The sequence below is a fragment of the Thermochaetoides thermophila genome, assembly GCF_000221225.1.
Source record: "Thermochaetoides thermophila DSM 1495 unplaced genomic scaffold scf7180000011816, whole genome shotgun sequence".
Taxonomy (NCBI): Eukaryota; Fungi; Ascomycota; class Sordariomycetes; order Sordariales; family Chaetomiaceae; genus Thermochaetoides; species Thermochaetoides thermophila.
The window spans coordinates 3,619,413-3,645,732 of NW_006383032.1; the positions used below are offsets into that span (position 1 = coordinate 3,619,413).

The window sequence follows — 26,320 nt, forward strand, 5'->3', positions numbered from 1 at the left end:
GCCCAACTGATGAGCCTTGTTTTTCCCTTGGGGCCTTCTCTGTGCTTTCTGCTTGCATTCCTGGACTTGACCCCTCATTTTGGCAGTGGGCTTGGCATTGGGAGCTCCCCAGGCCAAGTAACCCTTACCATTTGCCGAGCAGTCTACGCTGTGTGACCTAAACCTCGTGCATGTTCACAAACCTTGCGTTTATTTCTTCACAAGCAAATCAATATTGACAGTTTGAATTTATACTTCAAATCTACCTGGTGTGTTTAGGATTTGGTAGTTGACTGTGGAAACATGCTAGATTCCACTTCACACTTCTTTCAGACTTCCTCTATTTCATAGAAGAATGTTCATCAGGCGTGAGTAGGCAACACTCGTTGAGTCATTGTGACTTCAGTCTTCAACTTGCGAGCAGCAAGTAAGCCCGAGGTGTTTGCTTTACGACATCCGGTCAATGGCTCTTCTCGATCTCCCAGCCAGCTCTTTGACCCTCGTGCTCAGCCATATCAAAACTCCATGTTCCCAAAAGATTCTTGATCTTTTTGCCTACGCGCTCCCGTTCCCTCCCATGTAACCACAAACAGACGCCACCACCATCATCATCCTTTGCCCCCACGATTGGCACTACTGGGCTTTCCAGCTCCCCAGGAAAACATGTTAAGACAAGCTAGGCCTTGCCGGTCAGACCTGTGGGTGGCCCGGTTCCGTTCTCTCGGTCCCCCTCGTATGGTAGTTACATATGTACAAGTTTGTTGACAGGCGCCTAGTCATGGAGTGATTGGTGGTGACGGGTGAGAGAAGGAACATCACACTGCAGGGCTGCTTCGATTATTTGGCATGTCTTGCCTCTGTCGGCGTTGATGTATGTTCATCCCGATCACTTCAGTTGATTAATGCCGATCGGCCATGTTTGTAGTTTTATTGGCTTAGGTTTATCTTCCTGTTTTCCAAGCAACTCAATTACTGTACCTTGCTTGTAGCTATTGCAACCTATTCGCAAGCAATAAGCGCCTTAGTGGTCAGAAAGTCTACACCCAAAGACCATCGTCGTAGGCCTCCTATCCCTACCTAATATGGCTCGAAATTGCACAACTATCCTTGGACAAAATCCACTAGCTCACGCGGTATGCACATATGACATGAAGGCATCAGGAAGACTCAGCCCATAGCAGGATTGCTCATATGCGGAAGAGAATTGCCATCAAATCTCATTAGTGGAAGCCTATGTCATTGACCATATTCACATCCATTACTATATGCAGGCGGCCCTTAATGTACATACCATTACATATGGAGAGAACGCTGATAGTATATAACCCCACTATGAATAATAGAGCCCGTTCAGCCACCTAACCACTCCAACCAGCGAGGCCGCTGTGGGTGTCCTTCTGCCATGGAGGTCAGGCCGCGTAGCGCGTAAAGTGCTTGCATTAGCGCTATGTTTTCGCAATCTCAACAGCTCCCTACACCTGAGATATGACTTCGAGACAGTTTCAACTCGGAGACGATCACTAACAAAAACATCGGCAGTGACGGGGCGAATCAGACAGCAGAGATCTTGGATTTGGTGCGGTTGCAGCACTAGATGTTCCGCATTACAGTGCAGTCGGCTGCCATTCCAACAGGATCTTCGAGTTGCAATTGGCAATTTTTCCAAGAGGGGAAAGACATAGAGTGTGGCAGTGTACTAAGTATATACGCACGCGCAAGGACCTTTGAAGGTGCGAGGCAAGAGTGAAATCATCAGTTCCCACTTTCGGAAATCACCGTAAGCCAAAGATAGGACCTTGGTTTGTTGATGGTGTGAACACGACGAAGTTCCTAACTAGAACCTCGGAAGATGGAGATATCGTATGCATTTGAAATATCTCAGTATGGCTGAGCCTTGGATACCTTGCATGAGCTGCTCCTTTTGAGGTGCTGTAACATGAAGTCAGCCACTCATTGCCTCTGTTTACCTGCCCTCAGAGACTCAGCAGCTGAGGAACTTTTTTTCTATGCACTCCCCATACGACTACCTAGGTAGTTGCCATGCATTTTCAGCTCTCGTTGAATCTAAGGTCTGTCAAATAGATGGTTAGACACCTATGCCTCCATCAGATTTTCCTACATTACAGAAAACCTCATTCAGCCAACCACCAAAAGCAACATCGATACCTCATGTTGACCGAGCTCTGGATGCCTGAGGTCTTTTAAGCCAGAGAGAGATGCTTGCGGGCTGACACATAAAACTAAGAGCATTTCAGACTCACAACATTCCCATTGGATAGTTGTTATCTATTAGAGTACAAGTGTCAGCATCATAACGAAATGCCAAGTCAATCAAGCCTTTGTATTTCTTTCTGAAGAGTTAGAGAATAAAATATGAATAGATTCGGAAACGATGTTTAAACGTGTATAATTTTGAATCTCTTGAGAAATAGCAAAGAAAAAAACAAGATTCTAGCTTATTGTTGTTGCAGGGAAGACCGATCTCTCTTCCCCCACATCACCACACTCTGCTAGCCTGACAGGACAGGTTCGCTAAGCCAGGTCTCACCAACCATCCACCGCTCCGACCACCCGCCCACCCATATGCTGCTTGCTCATCCTCTTTTTTTCCCCTTGATGTTTTTGACATCAGATATCGGTCAACTTGACCGTTGCCCACCAAGCCTAATTTCCCTCTCATTTCCCACAGTCGAGGATCTCATGTCGAGGGAGTAAGGACCACACTTCCTGGTCCCAGAACCGGCCATCCAGGCACTATCACACCGGGAATGCTCTGCAGAATAGAAACAATGTTCACTAGGATGAGCCAGACAGGCACAGGAATCGTACCGCTGCCGTAGCCGCCGTACGCCTGCTCCAGAATGCGCAAGGTCTCGAGTAGGGCCTCTGGGTTGCTGACACTCACGATCACGTCGCGCTTGGCCTTAGTGGAGGGCACGAGCTCGCCGCCCGGAATTGGATTCTCGGGGATGATCTCGCCGCCCGGAATTGGATTCTCGGGGATGATCTCGCCGCCCGGAATTGGATTCTCGGGGGTGATCTCGCCGCCCGGAATTGGATTCTCGGGGGTGATCTCGCCGCCCGGAATTGGATTCTCGGGGGTGATCTCGCCGCCCGGAATTGGATTCTCGGGGGTGATCTCGCCGCCAGGAATGGGCTTCTCGGGCTCGAGCTCGCAGCCTGGAATTGGATTCTCGGGGGTGATCTCGCCTCCAGGGACGGGCTTCTCGGGCTCAATCTCACCTCCCGGAATTGGATTCTCGGGAGTAATCTCGCCACCAGGGACGGGCTTCTCGGGCTCGAGCTCGCCGCCAGGGACAGGGGTCTCCGGCTCAAGCTCGCCACCGGGGATGGGGTTCTCAGGCTCAAGCGGGCCACCAGGGACGGTCGGATCAGGCTTGATGGGCCCGCCAGGAACAGGAGTCTCCGGGACAATGGGACCAGGCTGAGCAGCGCCGGGCAACAAGGTGATCCAGCCCTGGACAGCCTCGCCACAGACTTGGAGGGCAGCGACGATGACCTGCTCGGCAAGGAAGACAGTAGGCGGGGCATGAGCTGGGTTGCCGTAGGCGGCCAGGAGGGCCATCAGGGCAGCGCGAAGGCCCATGATGTCACCAATGGAGCAGCTCTTGACAGCGACGGTCTTGGTTACCTCGGAGTAGTTGGTGTCACGTTTCGTGGCGACATCAAAAGTCGAGTTCACGGGTGAGCCATAGATATCAAGGATGGCGGCAATCTGCTGCAAAACGAGCCAGTTGTTGAAGGAAGGAAGACCGTTTGGGTTGAGGGACGCAACGCTAACAAGTGCCTCGAAGGCAGCCTTCAAGCCGGTGAGGTCAAAGGAAGAGACGGCGAGGTTCCGCTTGTCAGCCGGCTTGATAAAAATCCAGGAACCTTCCGGGGAGATAATAGCGGAGACGCCGCAGCCTTTGAGGAAGGCCTCGAGCTTTTTTTTGATGATGAGTTCCTCAACATCTAGCTTTTCCTTCTCCAGGAGAACCTTAAGAGCGAGCTGAGCACCCTCAACATCGGGGCATTCGTCCTTGTAAGTGCCAACCGCATCAAGATCGACCAAAGCAAAGGTGTCGCGTTTAGGGAGTTTACCGGGCTCGAGGAGGGTTGGGGGCTCGAGGCCACCAACAATGGGAGGAAGAATGCAAGGCGGCTGTTCGTTGAGTGGCACATCCACTAGACACACAGGGATATCACCCTGCCCCGGGATGAAAACACTCGAACCGTCGCCAATCAAGATTTGCCTCTTGGCCTTGGGCGACGGCTCAATGGGACCAACGATAGGCGGCAGCAAACACGGCGGCTGCTGCTTCAGGGGAACATCGAGAAGGCACTCTGGAAGTTTCTCCTCATTTCCAGGAATGAAGTCGCTCGATCCATCGCCGATCCAAAACTGTCTCTTCGTCTTTGAAGAAGGCTCAATGGGGCCAACAATCGGTGGGAGAAGGCAAGGTGGCTGCTCTTTGAGAGGAACGCCAATGAGACATTCCGGAAGTTTCTCCTCATTTCCAGGGATGAATTCGCTGGATCCGTCTCCAATCCAGAACTGTCTCTTCGCCTTGTTCGACGGCTCGATTCCACCAACGATGGGAGCCAGCAAACACGGCCATTGCTCCTGGAGTGGCACGTCCACAAGGCAAGGTGAAAGCTCCTCCTCATTGCCGGGGATAAAGACGCTAGATGGGTCCCCGATAATAACTTGGCGCTTCGCTTTGTTCGATGGCTCAATAGGGCCAACGATTGGTGGCAGCAGACAAGGCGGCTGCTGATTCAACGGGAGGTCGACGAGGCAAGTTGGAAGCTGCTCCTCATTTCCGGGAATGAAGTCGCTCGACCCATCTCCGATCCAGAATTGCCTCTTCGCCTTGTTGGATGGCTCAATTGGGCCGACAATAGGGGGAAGCAGGCATGGTGGTTGCTGCTTGAGCGGCACATCGGTCAGGCAAGTAGGAAGTTGTTCTTCGTTTCCAGGAATGAATTCACTCGATGGGTCTCCTATCCAGAATCCCCGCTTCTCAGAACGTCTAGAGCTCTTGGCGTCACGCTTCCTGTTGGATGGCTCTAGGCCGCCGACAACAGGAGGGAGAAGGCAGGGTGGTTGTTGCTTGAGAGGAACTTCTGTCAGGCAAGGGGGTAGCTCGGCTTCGTTGCCGGGAATGAAAACGGTCGATCCATCACCCAGCCACTGCCGCCTCGCAGCAGGCTTTCCTGTGGGCAGGGCATTGACAGCCCCAAGGCCGATGAGAGATAGGGCAAGGGCTGAGCCGACCATGGCTGCGATATGAGGGATGCGCAGACTTGGGGGTGCGCAAAATGTCGTGCTGGCAAACTCCAGGGCTGGACTGCGATCCGGGCTCCGGGGTGGTGACGGGTCTGCCGTGTTGATACTTATACGCCGGCCCTGTCGCCGGTTCAGCTACTGCTTCACCATCAGTGTCCGACTGTCCGCTGCCGTCGTCACCTGTAGCATGAATATTTATAGGAGCTAGCAGCAGATAGCCCAAATGACATTGCGGATCTTCCATGCTGCCGGGGGGAGAATTGGGCAGCAGAGTAGCAGAGCAGCGAAGGCATGGTGCATTCGGGGAGCTTCATGGCGACGGAGTGCGACAAACTGCAACGGATTGCGACGGAAGGCTACGGAGAGTTTGGTTGCGACAATCTGCGTGCAATATGGAATAGATGAAGTGACGTGGGTCAGAACCAGACCTGAGTTATATCTCGGCATATTTATCCGGGGAGTCGACTGAGCTTGTTTGCGAGTCAGCCAGTCTTGTCGGCGCCCAGACTTCGCGGCAAGGGTCGATTATGATCGAGTGCCAAGTGACGTTGCAACCGTAACAATTGTGCCTATATGGCAAACTTCAACCCATCCGCTTTGGGATAATCGGCGTTCAAAGGCCGCGATAAACGTGATCGGCTGGCTCAGATGTTGCAAAGTCCCAGCACGCAACATCTGCTCTATTTTTGGCCTGATGTAGTGTTTTTCCCACGTCCGATTTCTTCCACGCCCATGGGCCACGGGGAAGTCCTGCCGTGATCCACGGATGAAGACTCGAAGGGCGAGAATAGTGAACAGTGTTGCTACCGTTCAGGAAACCCAATAAGTGTGCTGCCCAATAGTCTGGACAGGTGGTGTGAGTACAGGTAACAGCTATTACACATCGACGTACCCGAAATCTTCTGCAGTGGTAGCATCGAGGAGAAAGACGATGTCCACTTGGTGGTTTCTGGGACTTCCGACACAAGCAGCTTCTGGATAGGTAGGTAGGTGAAACAACAGCACGCTAGCAATATATATATATATCTGCTGCAATACACGAACTAAACTGGCGGCTATCCGGTTATCCCTGGTCCACTCGCACGCGGCTTGAGATGGTCTTCTTCGAGATGGCATTAGCCGCATAACCATCCCCAGATGTTGAGAGCGGTTGAGACCGCCGTTCTCGCCGACGCTTGTTGCGGAGTAACGGCGCCGAGACCGACGATGCTCTGATGCAGAGTAGCGAGACTCTGAAGAGACCAAGAATAGAAATAAAGTTTGTCTTAGCATGTGGCCAACCCGGGAATCTGGAGTCGACGAGCCTGGAGAAGTGTGGAGGTATGGAACGGTGGCCGCAGGGTCAATAAACACGCAGCGTCAAGCTTCCGGAGCCGATGTGCCGTTTCCAGGAACGAAGGCGCAGAAAGACCCGCTGGAAGGCAACTCAGCAACACAACGGGGAATGGCTGCTCACTCTCATGCCCATCTGTGGCACACCCGCACATCCGCCGCTCCTGCATTCTCCAGCGATATGCTCCTGCAAGAGGACTGCGAGATCAATATCAGGCACCGAGATGACGATGACTATCCACCCCATCCTTTACCGCATCGATTCGTGCGAGTGGAACTCCGAGCGAGTCCCGCTCACGAATCTGCCTGCCAGCTTTCGGAGAGGGAAGCATCCTCTGTCGAAATCAGTCGAAGAGGACGAATGGGAACATCTGCGTCACACTGAAAATGGCCGGGCGGTTCACGAGCTCATTCCCGACGGACATCAGGGTGAGGTAGCGAGACAAATAGTTGTCAATGCTGGGCATGTCTTCTCGTAATTGCGTTACAAACTGGCAGTAACATTCGGACTAGGTAGTCAGTCCAACTTCGATATCAGTGCTAATTGCTTCCCGCCATCGCGTGAAGGTCTCAAAACTGGCCGGGCCTTGCTCACAAGGCTTCGGATCGTAGTTAGGACATTGATGACTAGGGAAATGCTAGACAGTGATAATTGATACCTCCTAGAGCCACATCGGAAGGACTTGAGCTCTTGATTGCCCATTGTCTCGATCGGTTTGTTCGTGATGCTGGGGATGCATGAGTCGCGCTTCATCCACGATGGATGTTGAGCGGTGTCTCGGCGCGCCCGGAGTCGGTGCTGCACAGCTGTCAGCCACCCAGCTGACCAGCTGTGTGACGGATTATGCCAACTGTTTTCAGCCGGTGCCAGTTGGTGCCAGCCTACATCGGTTAAGGAGGCGTCACCTTGCTCTCAACATTCATCTGACAATCTTGTGATAGCGGGGATTGAAGGCCAGAAAGATCCCAACAAAAAAAAAAAAAAACAGATAGGCAGCGTGGACATGTGTTTGCACTGGGATAAGCGGTGGGTAGGAGGAAACCAGTCAAAACTGGTGTGATCAAGGATTCCATGAACAAAGGCATCTACTACTGGCCTCGGAGTTCAAAAACATCCAAGACAGAGTTCGCATTGAAAAGCAGACAAAAACACCGCTCCTTTTTCCGCCTTCCCGGTTTGTAGATCACCTCTTCCCCCTTCCGGGACAGTCCTTTCAGCCACCGACGTCACTGGCCATTGGTCGTCCCTCCGAAGAACAGGCAAAACATATGTCGGAGTCACAAGCAACCCCGGGTTACACAATGCCGGATAACGATCCAAATGGCGCCGCCGGGAACTGCATGCCAAAAGTGGCGGCGACGCTAGCTCCTCCCGAGCCCGCCTCCTCATCATCAGGTTCAACCTCAGCAAGCACCAAGGTCCGCCAACGCCGGCCTTCCTTCACCGAGAGCGCCACGGCCGCAGCTGAGTCCCTCCTGCACACGGCCGAGGCCACCGTCGAGGCAACGCTGCACCAGATCGGCAACCTGCTCTGGTCCTGGGACGACCTGCCAGCCTGGCGGCGCGACAACCACTTCATCCGTTCTGGCTACCGGCCCACGTCCTACAGCGTGCGTGCGTGCCTGGCCAGCCTGGGCTATTTGCACAACGAGTCGGTCAATATTTGGACCCATCTGCTCGGGTCTGCTGCATTTTTGCTCGGCGGACTGCTACTATATGCTCTGGTGGCGCCTCGGTATGCGAGCGCCAGTGACTCGGATGTGCTGGTGTTTGCATGCTTCCTGGGAGGAGCCTTCGTGTGCCTGGGCATGAGTGCGACGTTCCATACGCTCAGCAACCACTCGCCCGAGGTGGCAATGTGGGGGAATAAGCTAGATTACACTGGAATTGTGTTCCTGATTGTGGGAAGCTATGTACCTGCCTTGTATTATGGTTTCTTTTGCCACGAGTATCTGATGACCTTCTACCTGGCGACTGTGAGTCTCACTTCCTCAACTCTCTCTGCGGGACAGGCACGTTGACTTGGATAGATTGCTCTCCTTGGATTCGGTTGCTTGGTCGTATCGTGGTTTGAACACTTCCGCACACCGGAGTGGCGCGTCTATCGGACCCTCATGTTTGTTGGCCTCGGCCTGTCTGGTGTCGTACCAATCTTCCACGCCTTCGAATTCTACAGCTACAGTGAGCTGAACGAGCGGATGGGCCTGAACTGGGTTATACTGCAAGGCGCCCTCTACATCTTCGGGGCCTTTCTGTATGCTGTAAGTCTACTTTCCACCAAACCTGAGTGGTTGATTCCACATGATGCCTAACTCAAAATGCAGGTCCGGTGGCCGGAATGCAAGTATCCCGGTACCTTCGATATCTGGGGTAGCTCTCATCAGATCTTTCATGTTTTCGTCATCCTTGCTGCCGCCGCGCACCTGAATGGCATGGCTAAGGCTTTTGACTATCATCACAGTGTCCTTGGGCTCCAGTGTTAAGTTGTCGTCTCACTCAGCACATAACAGACAAGATCGTAGGCAGATCATGTACATATTAGGACGCTGCGCAGTAAATACTAAAATAATGTTGTTGCCGCGCCAATAGGGAATGTCACAATACTAATCCATGGGTCTGTGGCAATAACTCAGAAAGGCAAGTCTGGTAACGTATCAATCAAAGGATGCGAATGCAACGACCATCTGCATGGCACCTCATTTATCCTGGTTTTCGTGTCTCGACAACGACGATTCAAAGGTCCACTCCAAGATCCATGACTTTGATCAGACCAGACGCCATGGCACATGCAGCCCAGCAACTGAAGAGCACGTTGGGGTTCCAAGCGATGGTGGTCAATCTCGTTAGTGGCTCGTGAATCACTACCCGAGACGCCAGTTTCTGGTCCAACTCGGCCTCGCGATCTTCAGCTTCGTCATCCTCATGAATCTTCTTGCGGCCTCTCTTCTTTTTCCCTGCTGCCCTCTTGAGTTTTTCCAACCGCTTCTTCCTGTCCATTTCCTTTCGTTTCTCCGTTCTGGGGTCATCGTTGGGCTCAGGTAGGAAGCCCTGCAGGATTCTGGCTGCTCCCCTCACCCTGCCGCCATCGGCCACGTCCACTGGTGGGGGCTGCTTCCACGAATCCACAGGCCGATACTCATGCTCAAAGATCTTTAACTTGCGTAATGGCTCTCCCTTTTGCTTAAAAAGCTTCTGAAGCCCATTACACGAAAAGATGGACCCGTCGGCACAGCCAGCCAGAATGAAGGGGTGAGTGACTCCCGCCGACACGCATGTGAGAGTGTTGGGTCCTGTACAGATGCTCCGCGCCTGGCAGAAATATCGATGGTGAAGAAATGCGACGGTTGTGTTTGGCGTCGAGGACGGGTACAATGCCATGAAGCCTTGCATGGACTCGTTCCAACAGAGGAGATTAGGCTGGAAATTGATGGCTGGAACAGGGAAGTAGGTGAATTCCGAGCTCGGCTGGGAAAGATCCGTGAGGGTGGCGCATCCGCCCACTGGTATTGACGCAACCAGGTATGGACTTGACGGATATGCAGAGCATATGTCGATAACATATGTCGTGTGCACCCCGACACGCTGTAACATCTGTTGTGGGAAAACAGACCACAACGTGATGGACCCGTCAGAATGACCCAAAGCGAGTCGATTTGTGTTGACCCACGTTAGGCAGGTGACATCGACTTTGTAGTCTTCCGAAAGGTTAAATGTTGCAATAGGTGTTTCTATTTCTGCGCCAGAGGTCAGCGTCTGATCCTGCCAAAAGCACAGAGGATTCAATATAACAAACCATCAAATGTCGGTCCAGGGCTCTGGAGGTTCTTGATATCAATCACTCTCGCTTTCCCATCACCACAAAGGACGGCAAGTATCCCCAGCGAGCCACAACATTCCATTGGTACTGGGGCGAACTGAAGCCTCTTCGGCCGGCCCCAATTAAAACACTTTCCGCCAAGGAACCTGGCAGGTTGTGCCGAAGGGGTGGCCAGCTGTCCTGGACCTATTTTCTCAGGTATGAACTCCCAGAATTGGATACATCCTGTCGCGTTTTGTGCCCCGTCTGCAGAATTTGTGGCACTTTCCTGATTTGACATCGTCTGATCTGAAAAGGGAACTGTAGCGACGGCAAGAATTTGAGAATCCGACCGAGTCGATGGAGCCCACGCGACAGCTAAAGGGATGCCACCGACATCAAACATCCAGCCAGTTGAAGTTGACTTCGGGCTAGACTCCTCAACGGGATAGCCAGAGTCTGATATCTGTAGACTACTTCCTTGCCTAAGCCTGTACTCCTTTTGCTTATCCCATGGGCCAACCAATGTAATAATATCGCCACCTTCGTCCGGAATGAACGGTCGTGCCTGTTCAGGGGAGAGTGGCCGGGATCTCTGAAGGCCTGGCGCATTAGTTCGAAGTGCTTCGTACCAAAGGAATGCCCTCTTTTCTTGCTCTCGTTCAAAGCCTCGCGGTAACCACGGACTTGGCAGGATTCCCTGCTGGTCCTCGGGGGTTCGCTTAGGAGGGAGGATGGGAAAGTTCGCCCAGCGAATCTCAAGGTCCCAAATAATCTTGATCCGATGGTACTCTGGGCCAAACATAACATCTCTCAAAGCACTGTATCGCGCATAGCGTCGAAGAGGCCCAGCGTAAACACGAGTAACGATACGGCTCTCTAAGGGGTAGAGCGGGATCTCGTGGAAACTTTTCCGGCTCTGGATCTTCCCTGCTCCAACGTTGCGCTGCTTCTTTGGCGTGAAACTTGTCGCGATGTCATCATCGCCATTGTCTGGTGCTAGTTCATCATCGCTGGTTGGTACACCTTCCTCCTCATCGTCATCAACCTCCTGGTCAACAGGACCGTCTGATGGTTCTTCAAAATCATCATCCTTGGTGCTGTTCTCGGAAATAATGATAGGTTCGTCATCATCGGAAATAAGCGGTTCTTCAACATAACGTTTCCGTTCTCCTCTGTTGCGTAGCCGCATGGTAGGAGATTATTAGCTGGGATAAAGCTTAACCATGAAGGACTATAAAGCGTAATTGTGGCAAGAAGTGATGAGTTGATGGGAGTGTTGGCTGCTTATGCTAGCCGCTTTAAAACCTTCTTTGGTAATTAGTGCCGATTTGTAGTGCTTGTGAATTGAGAATCGAGAATTATCAGAATTTATATGGAGAAAGTTTTTCTAACGCGAAATTGTGTTTTCTTTGCTCAGGCTGAGCATGGATTTCGTCAATAACGTCGTTAGATGGGGTGTGAAAGTCCATGCTTTAGCGGATGAAAGGCTGCTCGCGGTGGAGCGCGTTGGGGTCGAGCGATCTGCGGGTTAGGGTTGTTGCCAAGAATGTTTACTGCCCCCAGCTCCTGAGTGATGAAGGGCAAGAAAACACTGGACTCTATACTTTGGACGTGGCTCCCGTATGTTCTGCTAAGCCTGCAGATACTACCAGACCGATTCGATTATATAGCGGTTTCCCACAGTTTGACCGGCCTACCAGAATCAAGAAGGTCTAATGCTATGTCATTGCCCCGAGAGACTAGCCCTCTGCCTCTTCTCCCACACCTGTTGGACCACCCCTGACAAAACACCTACGAACTCCTCTTCGTCCACAGCGACGTCATTTGTCTGCCACGAATTCTTCTTCTTTTGTTCATCATCACCATCGGCCGGAACAACCTCCCTAACAGCGATCCTTCGATACCCCAACGCCAGCATCCTTGCCAAGTTTTTAAATCCCACATGTCCAGGTCCTTCATGCGTTCCACCATCCCACTGGCTTCTCAGTGCTTCAGGTTGTAATTCCACCACAACACCTCCACCTGTCCAATCGTTCGTGTCTCCCTTCATGAATATGGCATGCGTCAAGCCTGCTCCGTGCACTCCCACAAGCACATCAGTCGCATGGGCGATCCGTAACTGCTCATCAAAGGGATATTCTGCGAAACCCACGGCCTGGATGTTCAGTTGGATGAATTCAGGGACAGCAGCACCTAGTGCCATAAGGAGGGCCGTTTGGTTGACCAGACGACGGGTCTGGAGGCGATCGATGAAGGTTAGTGTTATCGCCGGGTTGACGATGTCTTTTTGAGCGATTATTTCTGCCTCAGGTCCAACGATATTATAGAATTCCAACACTCGTCGAGCGAAAACCTGAAGCGTGGGTGAATATATGCAATCCGGTCTGTCCACCCAGTCGTTCTGCCACAGCGGATTACTTCCCCCGGCAAGGGGGATGATTATTTGGTGCCATTTCCGCTTCCAGGGCTCTGACACCAAACTGCTGACCAACAAGAAGATCCTTAAGTCTGACTGGCTCTCTTTGAGCAAACATCTTCCACAGATCAAAGTACGGTCCGTCGGGGTGATCGTCGAGGATAACCACTTGGGTATTGCGAGTCGAACGGGTGTCGGAAGAGAGGCTGCTCTGGGTTTTTGGGATCAGGAGCCAGGCGCAATGCATCAAACGTCATGCTTGTCGACCATATTTCCATCAAACTGTGCCAAAGATTGGCGCAGCCTTCGCGCTTCACGAGGAGTTGGAAGCGTGGAGGAGGCGAGGAAGAAATGTACGTTGAGAGAGAGCCCCGACTGCTAGCTGGAAGATCCGAAGGAGCCAAAGGAGCTTTGGCCTCAAGCTGGATAAACTGTGTGAAGATGTATATTGGACCTGTCATATACCAGTATCGGTGCATCCTCTCCAGAGGAATTTTTAATCCAGCTCTATCTTCCTTTCTGTCGTCTCTCCTAGGACAAGTCAGGATATATTTTATCGAAGATACGTCGAAGTGTGCGCCTCGGGCGATACAAAATGAGTCGATTCTAGCCGACTTGCGGTCAATCTTCGTATGGAAACATGTAATATCTGACGGAGCGCCATCTTCGCAATATGACTGAGAGTTATTGACTAGTTGGCGAATGTAATTTGCAGAGAATAAGTCAGTACAAATCCCAGAGGGACATTCGCCTTCGGATTCACACTGGCTGTATTCAAGAGGCAATGGCAAAACGCTTGGAATATTTGTCTTTCGAAAAGGTGATTGCCATTTCGGTAGCCTGTCAGAGGTATATGGTTGCGAAGTCAGATGTGTCAACAATAGAACTGACAGAAAAAAGCCGAGAACAATGGCTGATACGGCCTGCCGCCTGCGTCCAGCCATTGAGCCCCTGAGCAACATCTTGTAAGCATTAAGGATTTACGTTTGTCTCTGAGGGATGGACATGACAAAGGTCGTAGATGGTGACGATACGCTGTGTCAAAGAGCTTCTGATAATCACTAGAAAGGGATGTCACTTCACTTAGCTGTTGGGCTGCTGGTTGGGTTCTGGAAACCCGTTTTGAAGCTTATCTACCCTTGACCGTTGCGGCTGATGATAGTGGGCTGAGTAGTACACATAGGCTGCTGCTAAGCGCAGAGTGGCTTGTTTTGTGGGCAATCTTTTCCCGTTTCAGCTCGCTATATGCAAGCTGCCATTGTTATTGCCGCATGGCCGGCCTAACAGCTCTCAACCCTTGTTGCTTAGGTGGATACCTTGAAGAACTCTTAAGACGTCTCGTTATATATATAAGTCTTTCGTCAGTGCTTACCAACAGCCTCGAATAGCCCTTGAACAAGCCTTTGATTGTATGTGTTTTCTGAGCTACTGATGGAAATACAAGATAACTCTCGGCTTTTCTGAGCTACTCTTAGTGATAATTGCCCAGTTATGACCTCGGTTTCACTGCTTAGTTAGAAATCGAGGTGCATCGAACATTTGTCGAGCCTGGAGAAATCCTTTGCGAGCTTCAAAGAAAGAAGCTTTGCAGCCTAACGTTGAGCAAATATTGAACCGGCAAGATTACAGGTATATCTTCAGCCGCAACCTTCTGAAATGATGCATCGTCAACCTTCCCAGGATCACCAAAGGTACTAAGCTGGTAACTCATAAATTTCACCTCTCCCATAGTGACTCTGTGGTTCTTGCCCAGGGTTTTTCTCCTGACACTGTCCCTGGTATGAACCCTGTGCTGTGTTGGTGTTGAGGGCTTGATGTTGAAAATTTAAGGTGGTTGTGGTTGATAAGACGGGATGACTTGCTAGTGGCTGTTGCAGGAGCGTGTTTCCTGGCAGCTCGGATGGGGAAGACCATCCTTCTAGCTCTGCACGAGTCGATGGCGCGCTCTGGCTGGGTCCTTTGTCACTCAATCCTGAGGTACCGGAAGTGGTCCCTCCAGGATTGTTGGTCTCGGTGTTGCCTTTGCTCGAGCGACGACGCAAGATGATCCAGACACCAGACAACACTCCAAATATCAGCACAGCACCCAAAACAGAACCGACAATGATGCCCACGATTGCACCAGTGCTGAGGTTGGAGTTGGATGGAGGTGTTACCAAACTTCCCTCGGTTGTCAAAACGGGCGGGGTAGTGGTAGTGGTGGAATATGTTGACAGAAAGGTCGAGGCTGTAGGGAAATGCCCATTCACCCAAGAGATAGTGCCACCAAGGTATGTTGGCAGCCGACCAATGGGCGGGATTTGCTCTCCAGTTTTGAACGCTACGTTCTCGGTATCAGTGGCAGCCGTTGGACAGTCACATTTATCACCTTTGGTGATAATCGATGGTCGAGCCGTTTCTTCACAGGCCACCCTTGAACACATTGTCAGCTTCAAGTAACAAGATAAACAGAAGACATCTCTCTTGAGTTTCCGAGCACAGCAGTGGAGGAGGACATCTCACCAGTCGTTGGGCTCACACCTAATCAAGCCAGCCCATGGATAATCTTTCGTGAAAGTAAGATAAGTATTCAAGCCCAACAGTTAATGGGATCAGTAGTAAACAGGTATCGCCGCATCACACACCTTTGTACGACCTCTTATCGGGGCAACTCGGATCTTGGTAGGTAGGATCACTGCATCCAGCGAGGTAGGTTGTTCCATATCTGTCATCAAAACATGCACCAGCTTCAAGACACCAGTCACCCCTGGTGCAGCAGTGCACATGGCCGAGGGCAGAGTTGCCGCAGGGCAGGAAAGAATCATGCGTTCGATTCCCTGCCATGTAGTAACAGGTTCCATTGCTGATGTATGGATTGAATTGGTCTGGGTCACTCATGGTTGCGTGATTGTCGGTTTCCGTTCAGTATATATGGGAAGCCAAGAGGGATTGGAGAATAGAAGCCTTCCAAGTTGGGGCTGTGGCAGGTTAGAGATGTGATCGTTGACTGTCCCCCTGAGGGAAACGCATTAGATTGTAGGGTGGCCTCTGTTTTGGGGGCTTCCAAATTAGACCCGTAATGTGTAAGGCTTTTCGCTCACTTGATTGCTTCAAGAAGGAGAGGAAGGAACGACCGTGTGCCCCAGACACATGGTGAGGAACCATCTCGCATTTGAGGGGGAAACGACGGCCTTGGTAACACGAGGTAAGGAACATACCACGTGTTGGGGATAGTGAAACGTCATGTTTGTTGAATTTTCATCGGAATTTTTGCTGTTGACCCATCCACTGTCTTAACAATGGATATAAGAGTGCCAGGTGTTCTTGAGCACTCTAAGGGATTTCATTTCGTATGCACTTCGTCTATCTTCGTTTCCATAACGGGGGAATGAGGATTTGGATGACATTGTCAAGCAAAAGATCAAAAACAATGCCGCAAGAGTCGCGAGAAGCCATTTTGAGATTCTTAAGATCAAGTAGCCTTCGTCTGTGACAATGAGATGGAATGCAAGTGATGACTACAATCATGTGATCTCATCTCCAGTTTAACTCCCATTTGAAACCTTTCCCTGCATTGGATCTTCTAGTGAATGAGTTTGACCTGCTTCTTTGCTGCTTTTAACATTTTTCCCGTCAAACCGGTACTGATTCGTGGCCCATGCTGCTTCAGTGATCAGAAAAACCCCCGTTCTTTCGAGACCTTAGGCAATTGGCCAAGTTTCAGGCCAAACTGTCTCGAGCTTCCTCTGCTGTGTTCTTCCACTTTTCAACCAACCACTGTGATTGGGCTTTCAAAAAAAAAAACCTTGCTGGCGTCAACCTACACAACGTTCTGAATCCTCCTTTGGCAGCTATCCGACCTTGGAAGACAAAAGGAATTTTGTTGCATTGAGATTCTGCATGATGACTTGCCTCCTACGTTGAGTGAACTCAAAGGCACTATGAGCACTTCGAAAGACAGGCCGTTTTAGGAAGAATACGGTGAGGAGGAACTTCACCGAGTCTTTGACCGTCAACTTTTTTTAAAGGAAGTTGAAGAAATTTTTATTGTCGAAATTGTGGGCTGGCCTTATGTACCATGATGGTTCCCTTATGAGGTAAGAGTCAACCTTTGATCACGTAGCTGGCTTCTCTTATAAACCTGCTTTGTTCTAGACTGAACAGTACTAACAAGTTATTTCCGACTACGGCTTTTATATCAGGCTATCAAATGGCAGAGAACTCCTGGTGCAGCTCTCTACCTGGGAGGTTAATGAACATCTTTGGGGTAGCCTCGAGACTATACTTGAGACAGTGACTCACGATTTAAAATTCGAGGAGTCCGTGTGTCACGTCCTGAGGGAGTCTGGTGGCGTCATAGTGGCACCGAGTCTTCTTTATCGTCGATTCCTGTTCAGCAAAATCCAAAGCCTGTGCCTGAGGCGGACGAGAGGGATATTAGCACAAGAGGGGTAATGGTCTTCGCGGCTGTTGGGATCAGATGGCTTCTGCAACAGCCTTTGTCTTCGGAAGCCCATGTACGCGAGGGCTCCAAGCTCACCACAAATCCTATGCAATGCTGGAGAAGTGAAGCTCGATGAGTGTAATCAACTGACGCGGAGATATCCCTTGCTTATCTTAAACACAGCCTGTGTTCGCGCAGCACTTTTCAACTTCCGTTCCCCGAGCAGGTTCATACATAGTTTCATGGATCCAGAGACGAGGCTTAGTGTCAGAGATTCCCGAGTCCACATACGAGTTTTACCTGGCCGTTTTCATTGCAAAAATTGAGATGACAATGCAGAAGATTGCCGATTCTCGTTGCCTAGGAGGCTGGTCTCCTGTCGAAACGGGGCCAGATATCGTGCGAACGAAACGGATGCTCCTGAAGCTTCTTTCACTCATTTGCCAAAAGAAAGCCCCGGTAAGCTAACCTTCCACCGATTCGTGCTCGGGCATGGTAAGTTTGGCTCTGACAACATCGCAATTATCGCTTCAGAAGATGGTGACTCTGCCAAAATGGCCATTTTGCTTGACTAGGATCGAGGATGCATCATTCCAGCGATCCTGCTAAGCATATCCATACAAGTCCACCCAGTTTTTCTGGAATTTGATGAGCAGCCCACGCGCCTGCTGCAAAACTTCCTGGGAATGGTACCTGCTAGACCATTTGGCTACCGAAACCTGGGTAGAGGAGTACTACAAGGTATGTCACTAAAAAAAGACTCAACTCGACATTGGGAACGCTACTGACGCTAGTTTAGGTGCTGTTCAAAAAAAATCTCCCGAGCTTGGGCACATCACCCGTGAAGCCAGAGATGCTAGGTATTTTGGTATACCCTGGATGATTGGAAGCAAGAGGGGAAAGCCTGAAGCAGATCTGTCAGATCTAATGGCTTGGGCAGAAAATAAGTTGTGAGAGTTTGGCGCCAATCTTGTGAGCAATGTGGTGGAACCGGACTTCAACCGCCAGCTCAGGATAAGTTGAGATGGACTACTGAGGAGGGAATAAGAGGAACAGATTGGGTCTCTACGTCTCTTAATGATGTGTGGACTGTGATGTATGAAAGCGCACAAGATGCAATGAGTTGCAACAGCATGCATTGAAATTCTTTGAAGCAAACTAAACTCGGACATGGAGGGTACTTTCAGAAGGAATAAGCAGGCTTGGAGATGCAGTCTCTGCCAAAAACGATGGGCATCCGTGAGGAAATGAGAGAGGAGTAAGCTAGCTGTAGAGATTAGCCATCTGTTTGGGTGAAGCAGGCCAGCCATGGCATCTCGTCCGCATGGAAGAGTCTTAAGAAATAGCATCAAAGAGAACTAACCGGTAACATTCGGATAAGTCAGCACTCCGATAGAAAGCATATGCAGTCCGTTGGCCCATGGAGCCCCTCAGCTTGAGTGTTCGTGCATTGAGCAGTGGAGAGATCCTCGCAGATGTTGCCATCGCTCAGTCACCATATCGAAACTGCAACATAAACTTGCAGAAACTGCTTTCCTGGTTGAATGCCGATGAAAAATGACTAATTTATTCAAATAACCGGTTCGCTTTAAAACAAACTCGAGCTCGTGATGGCACGACCAATTCATCACCAGTGCGATGGTGCCTGCAGTCGTGATACTCTCCATCAGCAAGCAAAATCTTATCTCCGTGCCTTGACTACGATGCAACCCGGACTTAAAGTATCGTAAGAACCTAAGAACGATGGCGTGCTTGTGAAACGTGTGCGGTTCGCCAGTGTAAGACCGTGGGCGACGCGATGACGCGATCGGCTCCGCGTCTAGCATCACCCACGCAACCACCCCCGAACGGTCGGTTTCGCGTCGGATCGTCCCCAAGCTACCGGAGCAAAATGCTCTGTAGCCGTTGCAAAAACGTGGGACTGGGGGGATGCGGTGCTGCGTGATGTGCTGCGGTGCTAGTTGTATGCTGCGCAGTGAAGGGAAAAACACACGGGGATGTTCTGGGCGGTTGGCGTGATTGGGACAAATGACACTTGCGCAATTGCATCCATGTCAAGTTGCCATCAAATCTTCTCCAATTTAACGATTACAAGCCGTGCCGTTGAGGTGGTGATGTCGTTGGAGAACGGCATATATATATAAGAGTGTTCTGCCCGCTTGCTAGATGTCTTGTTCACCATCAGCAGAGACCATCAGGATCACAGCAGCTGCAGACAACTTCAAACAAACACCAAACGTCGAACTCAGTTTGATATCATCATACCACAATGGCTCCTGCTGCAGTTGAGACCCAGACCGTTGTCATCCCCGAGACCTCGGCCTTCAAGACTAGCATCCTTACCGGCCAATACAAAGAGCTTGCCCCTAAGTTCGACCCTGAGGCTGAATCCGGTCTCAAGGGATACCAGGCTGCAAAGGTAATCCGAATCCCTTTCTATGATAAGAATAACCTAGGGTGTCTGACTTCAACTCGGCAGTACCCGCACTATCTCCCGACCTGGGACCCCAATGAGAAGTACCCTCCGCTCGAGCCGTTTGAGCACTATGAGCATGGCAAAGATGCCGACCCGACCTATCCGAACCTTCTGCCCAAAGGCCAGGTCACGGTGACCCATCTCACGCCCACGATTGGCTCTGAGGTTCGCGGTATCCAGCTCAGCAAGCTCAGCAACGCCGGCAAGGACGAGCTGGCTCGCTTCGTGGCTGAGCGTAAGGTTGTCGCCTTCCGCGATCAGGACTTCGTCGACTTGCCCATTGAGCAGCTCCTTGAGTTCGGCTCATATTTCGGCCGGTACGTGCCCATCGGTGCCCGACTGGATTAGAGAAGCTGATCTCTGACACTCGTTACAGCCACCACATCCACCCAACCTCGGGCGCCCCCAAGGGCTTCCCTGAGATTCACCTGGTTCACCGTGGCGCCGGCGACAATACTATTGACCAGTACTTTGCCAACCGCACGAGCACCGTAGCTTGGCACAGTGACGTCTCGTACGAGCGCCAGCCGCCCGGCACGACTTTCCTGTACGTGCTGGAGAAGCCCGAAGCTGGCGGAGACACTCTCTTCGTCGACGCTGTCGAGGCCTACAAGCGGCTCAGCCCAGCCTTCCGTCAGCGTCTGCACGGCCTGAAGGCTCGTCACTCGGCTGTTGAGCAGGCCAATGCCTCGCGTGCTCGTGGTGGCATCGTGCGCCGTGAGCCCGTTATCAATGAGCACCCTATCGTCCGCACACACCCGGCTACTGGCGAGAAGGCGCTCTTCGTCAACCCTCAGTGTAAGTGAACACACCGATTTTCTCTGACATGTTGAGACTAACCAGGAGACATAGTCACCCGCGACATTGTTGGCCTGAAGAAGGAGGAGTCCGAGGCGATCCTCAAGTTCCTGTATGACCACCTTGCATACGGTGCCGACTTCCAGGCGCGCATCAAGTGGGAGGAGCGCACTGTCGTCGTTTGGGACAACCGTGTCACTCAGCATTCAGCGCTTGTTGACTGGAAGGACGGTGCTCGCCGCCACCTGGCCCGCATCACCCCACAAGCGGAGGTTCCATTTGAAACTCCATTCGAGGAGGAGTGAAGTGGAGGAGGAGTTGGTGTCTTAACCAGTGATAAGTGGGATGGTGTTATGGAACATTTAGCATTTTCGAACAGTTACATGTGTCTTTAGTTTGCCGGAATTATATGAATGGAATTTCATCCAGTTTTGTCGGTTGACTTTCGGGATTGGCTTTGAGCTCTTGCCGTTTTGCTTCGCGACGACGCCTCTGCTCAACTCTCCTTGCCCTTAATCGGGCAAAGAAATCCTCCTCTTCATCTTCTGGCTCTTGTTTGACGGTTGATCGGTTGCTTGTTTCTTTCCAGATTTCTTGAAGGGTTCTGACCCGGCCTGTTTTAGCAGAGAACTGAGTAAATGGGTTCGTGGAAGGGCTAAGTTCAGTACGGTGGATAAGCTGTCCTAAACCAGGTGACTTTGCTGTTCTAGATGTCTGGCTAGTCCCAGATGGCAGCGACACCATTTTCGATGCCCGACAAGCTGGAACGTCAAGATCGCCGTCGTTTGTTGCAGAAGTAGCCTCATGTGTAAACTTGGAAACGTATGCATCCTTCCGATCTCCTGCAGCACTTGGAATGGTGCTGCCACCTTGGACTCGGCTGATAGTGGCTCTTAGCGACATGGAAGGACTGCGATCTCTGTGCCTGGAGGTCGTGCGAGGGAGAGGCAATGGTACAGGCACAATCTGATTCCTAGGACTCTCCAACAAGTCCTGCAGTGCTGTGGCAATCGGCTTCTTCGGTGACACAGAACATTCCCTGTCTTTTCTCTTTCCCAGGATCTGAGTCAAGCCTTTCTGCTGTTTGGCAGCCGTGTCGAGGGCAGCATACCGGCGCTTGACCAGGTCGCTCATCTTTGCAGTGATAGGACGCGAGATGTTGTGGATGGCTTCCGCATTTTTGGACCGGGAAAGGTCCTTGAGTCGCTGGTACTCGGCAGCGTGGAGGTGTCTGGTGAACTGGCCTGCCATGGCAAGAAGCTCGTCCTCAACCATTCGGTATTTATCGTCATGTTCTACTCCCTCAATCATGAACCTGTCACCGTATAAGCGGCTAGAATGATGAAATTTTACTGGAGGTTCATACATACTCTTCCTTAGGGGGTTCCGATGGAGGAGGGGAGCTGGTCGGTGACCTATCTGCATCAAAGACCAAGCTGCGTCCTGACTTCCTTGGCAGATCTGGAGTCGATTCTTTTTTTGGGCGGCGGATAGCAGGAGAGCTACGACCAACCAAGCTAGATACAGTGCTCGAACTCGAGGATGCCTTTCGTCCAGGATCGCCTTTGACTTTCCATGGTAGTTGCCGAGGCATTTGGTGTCTTGAGACGAAGGACCAGGCAGGTGATAGACTAGGTTCGTGGTAACAAGGACGGTCTATGTCAATCGCTTGAAGCGTGTATAATGCGACGCGCTATCGATCCAGTCGCCCTGTCCTTTAGCATGTACAGTGACATGCCCACGCAAGGAATAAGTGCTCGGGGTCTCATTTAAGAGTTGAAATTCGTGTTCAACATCCGATGGTAATGTATCGGAAAAAATAATTATTGGAATCATCTAGATGCCAAATAACTGCTAAAGCGTAACTCAGCTATCGCCATACTTTTGTTAACACAACCACGGCACAAAGCGCTGATGCTGTACTTTTGAACCATTGCCCAAGTTGCGCGGATCGTGCGACGCGGCAGGCGGACGCGGAAGGATGCGCGGTAAGGTGATGAGACGAGGTCTTGGCGATTAGTAAGCAGATGTCAGGAAGCCGCTCACTCACTCAAAACACTACTACTCATTACACAGAGGGTGGCTAGGTATATCAGATCAGCGATTCACGGAAATATACATGCCTATCTCATCTTCATAAGTGTTATTATCCAAGTTATTGCTATCATATTATGCCAGAATACCCCAATAAGCCTCACTATTTGATGCGATTCTCCTCGGACACTGTTCATGTACATGCTCAGAGTGACCGAATTGTTGAACATCGACACACACTGCAGCTAGAAAGACATTAAATGAATCCGAGAAATGATCCAAGTGTAGATTAAACCGTCCCAATACCAAATTGCATGATATAAGCCATCACCACTTTACCGACCATGGTGAGAATCCCACGTTCTAAAACTTACAATGCTCATCCTCGATCTAGGCCTGCTCCGGCCAAGCGCCGACTCACTGACCTTCAACACCTCCGGAGGGGCAAACCCATAATATACCTTCCCGGATATCGCATTTCCGTCCGTGTTGACCCGTCCTAGTGCGGGCGTGCCGTTCGGACCTGAGTCAACAATGACCCCATATCCCAGCCTAGTCTCCATAATTTCCTTTGGGACTTCCCCCCATTTGGAGCTCTTCCACGGCAGGCTATCCAGGCAGGGGGCACGTGTGGCGGCAACGATGGATGAGACATGGACATCGCGAACATGGTGATTGTTCTGTGCTAGTGATGCCGCACCGAGGATGACGGAGAGAAGGGTTACAACAATTGCGATCGTGTAGGCAATCCACAAATCGCGGCGGTTATATATATAGGCGTTGACAATGCGAGTCTTGGTACAATTGTAGCCCGTGGTGTTGTATGGTTCTAGGGCTTTCTCGGTGACTCCAGAGCGTGAGCGGTTGTGAGCCCAGGACACAGCAACCAGCTCTGGGTCGGAAAGCATAGAAAGCGTCATATTCTCATAGAGGTGTTGGATGTTCTCGATGAGATTCGGCCAGGGAAGGTATATATCTTTGTTAATCAGATTTGTTTTCGTAATATCAGTAGCTGGATTCGCGTAGGGAAAGTATTGAATGGTTCCGTTGAGAAAGCGGCGGAATATGCTGCCAACTGAGTGATATGCCGCAATCAGTCGGTACCTTTCAACGTCCAAAGGGAACACATAATTAGATTCTGGGACAGCTGTTGTGTTGTCCCAGGTTCCATCATTCGCTGGTTTGTCGGGGAGATATTCAGTGTCGATGATGCGATGGAGAAACTTGCGCTTGATGACCTTGGTGGTTTGGGTTTCGAGAGTCTGGTTGAATTGCACCGTGTATTCAGCGAGCCAGTGCTCACAGCGATGCACAGATGCCTCGAAGGCGATGTTCCATCTTGAATCGCTCTTCTCCGTAGGTGGCTTTTTCGTACCATTGTCGGAGCCTTTTGGTGTTGCGATAGAATAGCCGATCCAGAGGAGAGGCTCTGTTCTGAAGGCCCCGAAATTTTCCGGCCAAGGAGGGGTAATATTAGGAGCACCCGGCGTGCCTTCTGTGTAATTCTCCATCTGTTGGGGAGAGTAATCGCCAAGCTTGGTATGAGCTATATAGCTGAAGTTTCCACGAGGGATGAGGTCGCTTGTGTTGAAAGGCACACCTTTCTTCCTCATCTTCTCTTCGTCAAGCTGAGCACCTCGAGCAAGTTCTTCGCACTTATAACCGGGTCCGGTAAAAGAGATGTTGTACGTGCAATTCCACCCAGGGCCGCAGGTCTCGAGCGCTACATTCGACATCGGAATAACGGTTCCCATCAAGGCGCTTCGCGACATAACCAAGTCGATTTGGAAGCTACTTCCTGTCCAATAGTCAAAGTATGTGTTGTTGAAAGGCTCATCAGGGAATTGATCGGAATCAGGGAGGGTGCAATTCCATAGAGAAACGGAAACGCCGCGGTACCCGCGAATCCGGTCTTCCTTCCTCCAGTTCTTGTGCATCTCGTTTTCGAAGTTTAGGGTCCTCACACCGTAACATATGGCGGAATCGTTCTTGAGCTCGATAGGGCCGACGGTTAATGTGGCTGGGGTAAGAATGACCGTAAGGGGGAACAGCCTGACAGCAGGCATTAGCCGAATTCACCAAGATGACGAGAAAGACAGAACTAGACGATAATAAAAGCATACCAGACTAGAATTGCTAAAGTCACAGCGAGCTTTGCCTCCTTGAGAAAATCCTTGTTCAGCAACGCAGCTGGTTCATCTACAGCCGCAAAGAGGCTATCGATTGTTTTAAGGTTCAAGGCCTTCCTCCTTACGGTCGCCCAGATTTGCTGGCGGTAAGTGAAGACAACAGATGCCACCAAGCAAGCCTTCGAAAGATACGAAAACAGACCACCCCAGCGAATCATGTTAATCTGGTCGGTTGCCTCCCTCCCATCAAGACGATCGTACAGAGAATGATGGCACCCAGCGAAGATGATACCAAGGCAGAACGTGGAATAGAGCGGCCATGCACTGCCTACCCACCTCCACCTCCAGGAAGGGGGGAACGATCGTGATGAATTTGGATGGCGTCGAGAACGATTGACGTCTGGATAGTGTTGACCATGAGCAGCTATATCCTCGGGACTGGAAAGGAGACGCTCGCTCTGGAAAATCCTTCCCTTCGATTGATCGTAGCTCTCGTTGGAATCTAGTTGATAAGGATCCCGGATAGACTTGAGTGGATTCAAGGGATAGCCCGGGGAAGGAGCGACAGCATCGATGCCGAGTCCGACACTGGACGTTGGGGTGTTTTCACCGGCACCAAGATCTTGACGAGGCCGAGGAAATGGGATATAAGGAACGCCATATGCTGCTGTGGGGGGAGATGAAGGAGAGGTCTGAGCGCCGAGGTATGCTGTTGGGGAGTCGAAGTCCCAAGGACGACGCTCCTCTCCGGGAGGACTAGGGTAGATTCCTTGATGATGATATCGGTTGTTGAAGTAGGCCGGAGGTGATTGCTCTGGGAGAGATTGTTGCTCCATGGCGCTCCGGACTTTCCAAAAAGCTAAGTGCGCATTAACTAGGGGTCAAGCTCTGGCCTGTTGAAACGTGGCGAGAACCCTCAAACGAAGCAATTGAGATGCTTGCTTGCCAAATTCAGCTCCAGATAGGGTCGTGATCGTGCAACTGCCGCAGCTGCGTCTGGGGATCGAAATGTGAGGGCCCAGCTGATGGGGCAGAGAGGAGAATGAGAGACTTTAGGGTCAATCACAGCTGACTCTCGAAGAAGCTGGGTCAATGAAGAAAAAACGAAGGACCTAGGACTTTGAAATGAAAGAAATGCACGTTATTAAGCTGGGTAGACTTCGGGCAGCCCCAGCACAATGACATGCGTCTTGTGTCTCGTATCTACACAGTAGCAACAGACTCGTGCTCCGTCCTTCCATCAAAGACAGTGGCTGTCTTTGCAGCCTTAGGCTCGACAAACATCCAGATGGGTAGGCCGATCTTGGTTAAGTCAGCGGATTAAACCTTAGGGGGCCGGAACAACTGGGCCGGAAAGGCAGATTTGCAAAAGAATCGGGACAGGTTGCGAAGCTGTGCAACATCCAAAAAATCGAGCCTTGCGTGGCATGTGCTCTGCGTACAGTAAGTAAATAGTATGTAAGCAACTTGGCTAAAAACTTAGTGCGAGAGCACCGGAAGGTTCCATGTTGCTCGCCGGCCACCTTCTACACTGGCTCCGACTATCTCGACGTTGGCTTTGATGGTCTCTTCCACGCAAGATACTTACAGCCTTTGCGTCGGATGGCCTAGGCTCCACATTCTGCCTAGACAGGTCAGCC

At 51.1% G+C, this 26,320-nt stretch overlaps 5 protein-coding genes across 5 annotated transcripts; 2 read left to right on the top strand and 3 right to left on the bottom strand.

Moving 5' to 3' along the window:
• Positions 1-2,677: 2,677 nt before the first annotated feature.
• On the bottom strand, positions 2,678-5,263 carry CTHT_0030780 (uncharacterized protein; the record flags this gene model as incomplete). Its single annotated transcript, XM_006693464.1, has 1 exon — positions 2,678-5,263. One exon carries the CDS (start codon positions 5,261-5,263, stop codon positions 2,678-2,680), a length of 2,586 nt encoding a protein of 861 aa, XP_006693527.1.
• Positions 5,264-7,906: 2,643 nt separating this feature from the next.
• On the top strand, positions 7,907-9,088 carry CTHT_0030790 (uncharacterized protein; the record flags this gene model as incomplete). The annotated part of the gene is made up of 3 exons (XM_006693465.1): positions 7,907-8,581; positions 8,636-8,866; positions 8,930-9,088. 3 exons carry the CDS (start codon positions 7,907-7,909, stop codon positions 9,086-9,088), a joined length of 1,065 nt encoding a protein of 354 aa, XP_006693528.1.
• A 250-nt stretch (positions 9,089-9,338) lies between these two features.
• On the bottom strand, positions 9,339-11,593 carry CTHT_0030800 (uncharacterized protein; the record flags this gene model as incomplete). The annotated part of the gene is made up of 2 exons (XM_006693466.1): positions 9,339-10,333; positions 10,399-11,593. The coding sequence occupies 2 exons, from the start codon at positions 11,591-11,593 to the stop codon at positions 9,339-9,341; spliced, it is 2,190 nt and encodes a 729-aa protein (XP_006693529.1).
• Positions 11,594-19,512: 7,919 nt separating this feature from the next.
• On the top strand, positions 19,513-20,822 carry CTHT_0030810 (putative alpha-ketoglutarate-dependent protein; the record flags this gene model as incomplete). The annotated part of the gene is made up of 4 exons (XM_006693467.1): positions 19,513-19,662; positions 19,723-20,036; positions 20,096-20,517; positions 20,572-20,822. 4 exons carry the CDS (start codon positions 19,513-19,515, stop codon positions 20,820-20,822), a joined length of 1,137 nt encoding a protein of 378 aa, XP_006693530.1.
• A 100-nt stretch (positions 20,823-20,922) lies between these two features.
• On the bottom strand, positions 20,923-25,516 carry CTHT_0030820 (uncharacterized protein; the record flags this gene model as incomplete). Its single annotated transcript, XM_006693468.1, has 4 exons — positions 20,923-21,832; positions 21,888-21,936; positions 22,973-24,603; positions 24,675-25,516. 4 exons carry the CDS (start codon positions 25,514-25,516, stop codon positions 20,923-20,925), a joined length of 3,432 nt encoding a protein of 1,143 aa, XP_006693531.1.
• Between the last annotated feature and the right edge of the window lie 804 nt (positions 25,517-26,320).